Source organism: Cystoisospora suis (genome assembly GCF_002600585.1).
Source record: "Cystoisospora suis strain Wien I chromosome Unknown contig_1367, whole genome shotgun sequence".
In the NCBI taxonomy this organism is placed as follows: domain Eukaryota; phylum Apicomplexa; class Conoidasida; order Eucoccidiorida; family Sarcocystidae; genus Cystoisospora; species Cystoisospora suis.
The window spans coordinates 40,704-49,205 of NW_027154167.1; the positions used below are offsets into that span (position 1 = coordinate 40,704).

Here is an 8,502-nt window from a genome sequence, read left to right on the forward strand (position 1 = left end):
TAGATTAAAGATAGATAGATCTGCATGGATGGGTATATACGTGGAACAACCATTAGAAATGACGAAGACGAGCGAATAAGAATGGGTCTAGTGAACGATGCCTCTATTGCATATAGAGATCTGATGAATGCTCGTGGAAGGGAGGAGCGCGTGTCTTTCTCAGGAGGTACCTTCCCAAGGTTTTTGTAGATAGCTCCTATATTGTTGTAGGCCTCTACATAACGAGGATTGAACTGAAGAGCCTGGTCATACATCTTGAGAGCAGTAGTCACATCTCCGTTCTCTGCGTGTAGAACTCCTAGGTTATAGTAACCCGGCGCGTAGGTGGGATCTGCAGTTAAGGCCTCCAAGTATCGCTGCAAGGCTGAAGAAGGAAAAGAAGAGGAAAAAGTCAAACGCCCGAAGAAAGAAAAGAGAATGGATGAATGGAGAGGGCGAATCCGAAGCACGTGACAAGAGAGGCGAGGGCGACTGACACGAGCAGAAAGGGCTCTCGATGAACGAAGCTCGGTAGCAGAAAGAAATCGTTCACTGAGACTGAAAGAAAGAAAGAAAGACACGGCACGAGGTCTGTGCGGTGTCCTACCTTGTTCGAGATTCTTTTCTTGTTTCAATTTCGTCCCAAGATCGGTCAAAGCCACTGCTAAATTAGCGCGGCATGCTGGAAGACAGAAGAGACACAAGGACTTGTCTGGCAATCGAGGAGAAGATAGAGAAACAAAACTACGTACTCATTGAGACGGTAGGATAGACAGATAGATAGATAGATATAGGCAGATATAGATAGACACAGATAAATAAATACGTCAGAGATAGATTAAAGATAGATAGGTAGATAGATAGATAGATTAAAGATAGATAGATTAAAGATAGATGGACTATTTAAATTCGTGCTATCTTTCCTGGTATACAAATGAAACATTCGAAAACACACGGCGGAGAGAGAAAGAGAGAGAGATTCCGAATTTCCTTGAGAAGATGCGAAGACTTGCTTCTTCAGACATTGCGGGTGGTGGAGGTCAGTGGTATCCATCAAGGCGTGTCTTACTTGTATGCTCGGGATGGCATTTTAGAGCTTCTTTATAGTGATGAATCTGCAGGGGCGCATGCATGCACGACCACGCGCAGAGAAGAAAACGGTCAGCAGAAAAGCATGAAGTATGAGGGGAAAGAGAAAGACTACAAACGGCTGTCGGAGAGTCGTGTTCTCCTTTTGAGCAGAGAGAAAGAATCATGCCCGAAGTCGCTCGGCTAGACAAAGAACGAATGAAGGTTTGAGAAGGCAAAGCATGCATAGAATGAAAACGTATTCTTGTCATCATCCTAGGGAGACCACCAATGAAACATCTTCCTTCTCTCTTCTTTCAGGTGAGAGTCGTGCTATTTCGATAGTCCTGCTAGAAAGAAAGAAAGGATAGTTTGTCAAGAAAAGCCAACAGTCACAGGGGAGGCCGAAAAGAACGACATGGGAAGAATGGAACAGGAGAAGATGCAGGTGACCCTCAAGAGAAGAAGAAAAAGAAGAAGAAAGACGTACGGAGAGCTAGATCACCAAGACCGAAAGGGAGGGGAGCGCGGGAGAGAAACATATAAGAGACGAGAGGGCACTAAGACGAACGACCAGGAAAAACGGACAGCTCACACGGACACGTACGTAGACAACCGACACTGAAGAGAGGAAGATGAAGAGGAGGAAAAGCCATCAAAGGACTTACAGCTCCTGTCAAGTCTCCACGTTCCTTGAGAATAACTCCTATATTATTCGAGGCATTGCCGTTGGTAGGATCTGCTAGTAACGCCTCCCTGCAGCATGCGAGAGCTTCTGAGACAGGAAAGAGAAAAAGACGGAGAGGAACCCTACGGCGTCTCTGATTCGCGAGAACATGTCTGCTTCTGAAGTGCGCATATCTAGACGTATATAGAGACAGAGAGAGAAAGCAGTAAGTGGACACCGTTCATACATCCCCATCCCCCCTACGCAGGACAGAGCAGCAGGCACCAAGAACAAGAGGATCGCTAGTTCGCCAATGTGGCTGTTTGAAGGCACACTGTACATACACTTGGGATTTTTTCTAATTGTTTTCACGCCAACATGCACTTGAACAAAGACATCTGCATGTCGCTAGCCATACAGTCACATGAGCAACCTTATGTTTCGAAGTATCCGCGCCCACATGTGATGAGCGCAGTACAAGATAAGAAGAGAAAAGTAGAGCGATGAAACAGGCAGCCTCGAGACGGCTAGTAGCAGAATAGACGCATGCAGATACATATGGGAGACCGACACACATCTATATGTACGCAGACCTACCATCAGTTCGACCAAGAGCACGCAATACAACTCCCTTGCAATTCCATAAGTTTGTATCTCTAGGAAATAGCCTCAGCCCTGCAGTATAAACCGCTAGAGCCTCTTGATGCTTATCCCGGGATGAGAGAAAGGAAGCCTGTCGCATGATCTCAGCAGGTGTCACGACGGCAGCATGATGTGTAGAAGACACAGATGACGACGACGAGGAGGAGGAGGATGAAGGGGAAGGGACATGCAATCCATTAGGGAGATGACTTTGATCACTCGGCGGAGAAACATGATTGCTAACAGAAAGAGAAGAATCTGACGAAAGCGAAGAAGGTGAAGAGGCTTGAGGGAAACCTGGCTGACTACTATGACTACTATGACTTGCGGCGGGCATAGCCGAGGAAGAAGGAGAAGAAGGACCAGGAGAAGACAAAGGAGAAGATCTATGTGGTCCTCCACCCGTGGCATCAGCCAGTGACGATGAATCCCTCCCCTTCATCGTGAAGACGACATATGGAGGATACAAGGCTATGTTGGTTACCGGGAGAAGCGAAGAAACCTTTAGACAAGAAAAAGAAGTTAGGGAAGGAATGAAACATCAAGCGAAGAAGATCGGCGACCCACTAGAATAACTACACGAAGGAGAGAAGTTGTTTGAGATAGAGACAACCCCAGCTCATATCTCTCTCTCCAATACAGATGCAACTTTGTCTCTGGGCTATGTGCTCTTGATCGCGCCTTGTCAGAAAAAGAAAACTAGATCGGCCTACATGTGTGTCTCCATCAATCATTCCTCCACCACACCTATACTCCCCCCCCCTCTAGGCAGAGCATGACCGAAGAGACTTGTTTAGGCAGTCACCTAATCAACCGGCGTCAACAGTCTTCACATGTCGTCTTGTCCAAGTACCCCTACCTACTGTGGCTAGAAACTTGCGTTTTGCGGCCGCTACTTTTCTTCTTAGAATGTATGCATGCGCCTGGACTACCTCCCTTCAAGACTGATGGACTGTAAGGCAATGAGTGAACCACAAAGTAGCGCTGTGTCTGTTGATCGAAGAACTGATTTCGACAGAGAAGTTTTCGAAAATGACAAGCTAGGTAGTTCGCCTCTCATCCCTCTAGACACCATGAGTTGAACAACCCGTTGGTCGTCTCCCCTCCTATCGTAAGCAATGGCTTTGACGGAGTATGGGGAAGAGCAGAGGTTCGGACAGTCAGATGAGCTTAAGTATTGGAGTGTCTGGAGATATAAATAGCCAAACAACGACGAGACTCTGTCGGGTTACGGAAGGGCTTGAGGAGACCAAAAGCATATAAACCACCTTTCTCGTGAAAATGAGAGGTGTCTTTTTGACCGTGATCTTCTCCTCCGTGTGTCTCTTGGGAAATCTTCCAAAGATAAGAGGTCCGGCGAATGTAAAGGATGGAAGGAATTTAACCTCCAGGTTTCTTTGACCAGAGAACGAATCCGCCCCAAACGGGTAGAAACACTCAAGAGACAAGACGTAAATAAAACGGTGCGCCTGAACATGCTTCTGCGGCTGTGCGTCGTCGACCAGGGGAGAGGACGTGAGATTGCATGTGCCGTCTAGAAAGATACACAAAGATGTATGATAATGTCCCAAGCCCCACGTCTCCTTCACCTCTTTCATGTGCGCACACACGTGCTTGGGTTTTGAGAAGATGAAAAGTGACAGCAACGAAAAGCAATGAAGGATATCTCACCAAAAGCCCCTCCCCTCTTTCCGATGTGCAGATCCCTACTCGGATAGACACCGACAGACTTTAAACAGTCAAGCGCCTGCCGAAACATGCAAACCTCTCCCGCAGCTTCATAGAGGGATAGCGAACCACACGGAGCTACAGCAATGGAAAAAAAAAGCGGCGCCAAACAAGTACTCAGAAACTCAAGCCAGTCGCCAACAAGTGGATCTCCTGAAATGCGGACGATTCCGGCTGAAGTCGACGAGGGCGCTGCCCTGCAACCTGTCACCTCCACACCTTTCCTACGTACACACGACGGCGCCCATGGCTGTCCCTTTTTCTTCGCCGGCGTGAAAGGTGAAGTTCCTCCCTGGAAAAATTGACTCTCCTCGACTAAGAAAAGCGAGAAGCGCGTGTTCTTTCCGGGGAAACGCCTCTGCGAGCTCACCGGCCAGAGTGAAGGTTGCCTCAAACAAGAAAGACAAAGGCATATCCTTCAAATATCTCCGTTGTCGACTAGAAATAAACAGTGAAACGCAGAGAAGGACACGGCGACATTGCACAAAGGCGTAACCCATGCATGACGCCCTGGAAACAGGACCTGACCCGATAGACAGAGAAGCGTCCTCCTCCACGACTTACGCTATTAACACATAGAGGACGCGACACTCCGGGCCAACTCCGCAGGTACTCAGGCACTAAGGAAGCCAGGGAAAAAGCGAAAAACAGAGAAATTCCACACTGAAAGCCTGAAGGAAGGGGAAAGCATCGGGGTCATCTTAGAAGCAGAATGAGAGGGTTTTTGGTTGGGCTCCTCTCCTGGCTTGTCTTTTCCGCTCGGAGCAAGCGCTACTCACCTCAGTAGAATTCTGCGGAAGAACCCATCCAGCCAACTCTGTCCGGTAGGGAAAAGGATGAGAAACGGAGGAACGACGGCTGGAACAAAGGCTGCTGCTCGCAGAGGTTAGGATCTCGTCGCCCCTAGCGTTTTCTTCCCGCTTCTATAGGTGTACATGCGCGGGGACGCGGGAGCCTCCCCTGATCCGCGCCAGCGCGGTCGTGATTGTGAATGGAATGGCCGTGGCCTCGCGGGAACACAGTGGATGGGCTTAGCCCCCCCCGTTCCCAACTACTGGGCCCCAAGGAGCACAATTGTCCGTGATGAGATATTGTCAGACAGTAGGGCAACGCCTTCCCAATGAAGGGAGCGCCCCAGAAGCGCACGCGCTACCGTTGTCAAAACAGGGCGAGCCGAGAACGCATACTGTTGGACGCTCTTCGAGAAGTGCCCGCACACGGATGCCGCGGTTTTTGCTAACTATGGCGGCGGTTCTCGAGTATATACACCTTTCTCGCACATGGGCTCGACCATCCCGTGAAAGGTCAGCAACTAACCACCGTGTTGGTGTTCGCGATCTGAGAATCTGCCGTGAGGGAGGCTTTTACGCAAAATGCTGGCATGAGCCCCTGACACCAGCCAACAACCTATTGCATACACGCAGAGCAGACCCTTGACTGCCACACTCTCGCGCATTACTTGATGAGGAAAGCGTTAATCTGCAGCAGTCCAACTAGCGGTCCTGATCGTGTGGACGTCCACACGAACTCGCCACCCGCGGCTGCGACCTCGGCTTTGTCTCGCGCAGGTCTCTTACAGAAAGGCTATGGTCGCGGCCAAGTCTTGTATCAGCTCATTAGCTCCCAGGATTGCAGAATAGAAGCAAGCTTTTGTAGCGCTATCCAAGTTTTCCAAAGGAATCTCCCAACGGCTCAGCGCGCTTGACCGGCTTGCCACACCGAGCGCGACCCGGCCGCGTGAGCTCGTAGGGCCGGACGCACTGCTCGTTGCGTGCCTTCGCTAGGAAACGACTACAGATCTTTTCTTTTGTAGGAAAACTCTCTGACATTGAATCCGTAGTACTCTTGCTTCCGATCACGTCAGCAGTCATTGCCAAGGCGTAAGCGTGCGGTGCCTTAGCAAGTATACGTTGCTGTCCGTCTTGCCAGCCCTACCCTGAAACCAACTGGATCGCTACAAATCACCGGGGTTTCCGAGGCGATGAGTCGTCAGCTGTCGACTGAGGATCCACTGGCATTGTCCGCAGACCTACGCCTGAGTGACGGTTCAACCGCCTTCTTCTCAATGGCTAACGAGGACTTGAAGAGCGAAACATCCCCTCTCCATCCGGAGAAACCTGAGCAAGATGCGGCGGCGTTGCCAGAGGGTGACCAGGAAGGCGCGGGTTCTCGCTCCGAGGGCGAACATGCGGCTGAAAGGCACCAGTCGGTTGAGAAGTCTTCACACACCTCGGAGGAACGGAAGTCGTCTTCGATCGCTGACGAGCAGCAGGCAGGAGCCCAGTGCCGCTTGAAGCTTGACGAACCTTCCATTCTTCACCCAATGAGAAAGCCATCCTCTAATGCCGGCCAGGCCCTGGAGACTCATCGAACTGCGGCCGACGACAGCGCAAAAGAACTGGATGAAAACAGGACAGAAGACAAGGCTAAAGAGGCACTGAACATCCTTAGTACCAGCAAAGTTGCAGGTCACAAGAAGCGAGGCCTCAATATCACCAATCAAGTGAAAAACTTGTTTGGAAAGACTTCAACGTCAGTAAAGGGTGCGGGTCAGGCGATTAGCAGCAAAGGGCGGGAAGTAAACCGAATGTGGAACTTTGTTCTGGAACAGGCAATCGGCCTGTCTTCCCTCTTCGGTCTGCTTTCCATTCTGTTTCTAGCAGTTGCCGTGGTTTCCTGTTCCTGGCGAAAGCACGAGTTCAAGTTCGAAGACCGGAACGGCAACAATACTATTTCAGTCCACTGTGGCCTCCAGACCGTCCAACGGATGCATCGTCTGAAGCGCTTCAACGAGACTGGCACTTTGTATCTCCTTGACAAACCGAGGAAGTACAAAGACCTGATAGACAGTCCATTTTGTATGGAGGATCCTCGGGATCTTGATACTAGCTGGCTGACGCTCGCTCCTGAAAAGGAAAATATCGACGAGGACGGTCTCAATGAAAGTCAGGAGGAGATGCTTGGCCGACGCCTGTCAGCTGAAGATCTTGGTCTTCTCGAGCCTTCTGCAGGTATCAAGGAGTTTGAAGACCTTGTTAACCATGCCGTCGACCAGGTCGGAACTGCGGGTACAAACTCCACTGAAGCTGTTGCAGACGAGACAGAAGAACCAGTCATCTCAGAAGAACCCGACCAAGGCCACTTAGAAGCTCCGACGAATACTACAGATGTCTCGGAGTCTGTTCAGAAGGAAGCTTCGACACTTTTGCCTTTCCAAGTGGTTTTCGGTCGCGATCCTGCTGCCGCTGGAAACATGACAGACCACCTCGCCAGAGTTCGCCGCGCCCTGTTAGGACCTGTGGTCTATGAGCTCAACTGTCGGTATCTTCCGGATCTCAAGCGGGCAGGGGAGGCGTTCTGGTCTCTTCTCATCCCTGCGTTTGTCTTTTGTTCTCTTGGACTTCTGTGCGGCTGGCTGAGCACCAGCTGGGGCAAATGGGTAACACGCGGAAACGTCCCGCCTGTGTTCGCGCTGAAGCTATTGGGGAGCCTCTCTTGGGCAGTCTCTCTGATATTGCTGGTGGCCGGCCTTGCATCTTGGGGGACACTTTCAGACGTTGCGGCGTGCGTGAGTTCTTCGGGAGGTACTGCGGTATGCGAGCTAGGCGCATCAAGTATCATCGCCTTGGTTTCTCTGGCACTTAACCTGCTGGCAACCGTCTGGTTCGCGTTGCACTTCACGGACCGCCACATCACGGACCTCAAGCTGGCTACTCCGGATCAGTCTGGAGATCACAAGGACGTGCATCTCCCTGATTTAGAGCGTGGCAATGTCGATGAGCGCCGCGTCTCCCGCCAGACTGAGATGGATATTCCATCCATCTTCGTCGGTCAGGCGCACGAGACTCAACCCAGTTCCCGCAGCGAGGAGGCTTTCAGCGAAGGCGGCGGTCAAGACAAGCAGAAGAATGACAAGTTTAGGACACGTAAGTTCAAACCATGAACCAGCCCTGCGGCTTTGGTGTCTGTGCGCGCTGGTTTTGTTGGGTACATCCACTAGGGCAACTTATAGATTATACATGAACCGGAGGCACTGGTGGAAGAATTTCACGCTTGCGGTGTGATGATTCAGGTGGCGTAAGCTTTTGATTCGCGATGGGTCAGCTGCTACCAAAGTCTGAGCCTGTCGGCCTCCCGCCAGCCAGCCGTCAACGAGAGCACCGAAAGGAGAAAGTGGAAGTATAGAAGACGCAAGGTTCTTCTGTTGGTGCTTTGTTCAGTCATTCGGCATATGGCCCACATAGGGGGCAGACTACTGCGTGGCGCTATTCCACCTCTCGTCGTTGCCTTGGCCCCCTCGTCCTTCAAGCCTCTTGCCCCTGAAGCAGGAGAGGCTGTGGCTGGTGCGATATCTGATATGGTGATTGAACTTGGAGAGAGTATTTAGCAAAAGCGACGATCATTGTGGCAAACGTTTA

The 8,502-nt window shown here is 50.8% G+C and overlaps 2 protein-coding genes across 2 annotated transcripts in view; one reads left to right on the top strand and one right to left on the bottom strand.

Moving 5' to 3' along the window:
* The window catches only part of CSUI_003151 (putative udp-n-acetylglucosamine--peptide n-acetylglucosaminyltransferase spindly), a 17,606-nt gene extending 12,672 nt beyond the window's left edge, over positions 1 to 4,934 (bottom strand). Inside the window, exons 1-5 of the mRNA XM_068063349.1 lie at positions 2,312 to 4,934; positions 1,716 to 1,822; positions 1,049 to 1,094; positions 587 to 661; positions 171 to 364 (exon numbers count right to left, since the gene is read on the bottom strand). Of these exons, the coding sequence (XP_067924676.1) occupies positions 171 to 364; positions 587 to 661; positions 1,049 to 1,094; positions 1,716 to 1,822; positions 2,312 to 2,798 (909 nt within the window). The 5' untranslated portion in view covers positions 2,799 to 4,934. The remainder of the gene's footprint in view (positions 1 to 170; positions 365 to 586; positions 662 to 1,048; positions 1,095 to 1,715; positions 1,823 to 2,311) is intronic.
* A 1,215-nt stretch (positions 4,935 to 6,149) lies between these two features.
* On the top strand, positions 6,150 to 8,471 carry CSUI_003152 (uncharacterized protein; the record flags this gene model as incomplete). The annotated part of the gene is made up of 2 exons (XM_068063350.1): positions 6,150 to 8,010; positions 8,305 to 8,471. 2 exons carry the CDS (start codon positions 6,150 to 6,152, stop codon positions 8,469 to 8,471), a joined length of 2,028 nt encoding a protein of 675 aa, XP_067924677.1.
* Positions 8,472 to 8,502: the final 31 nt, after the last annotated feature.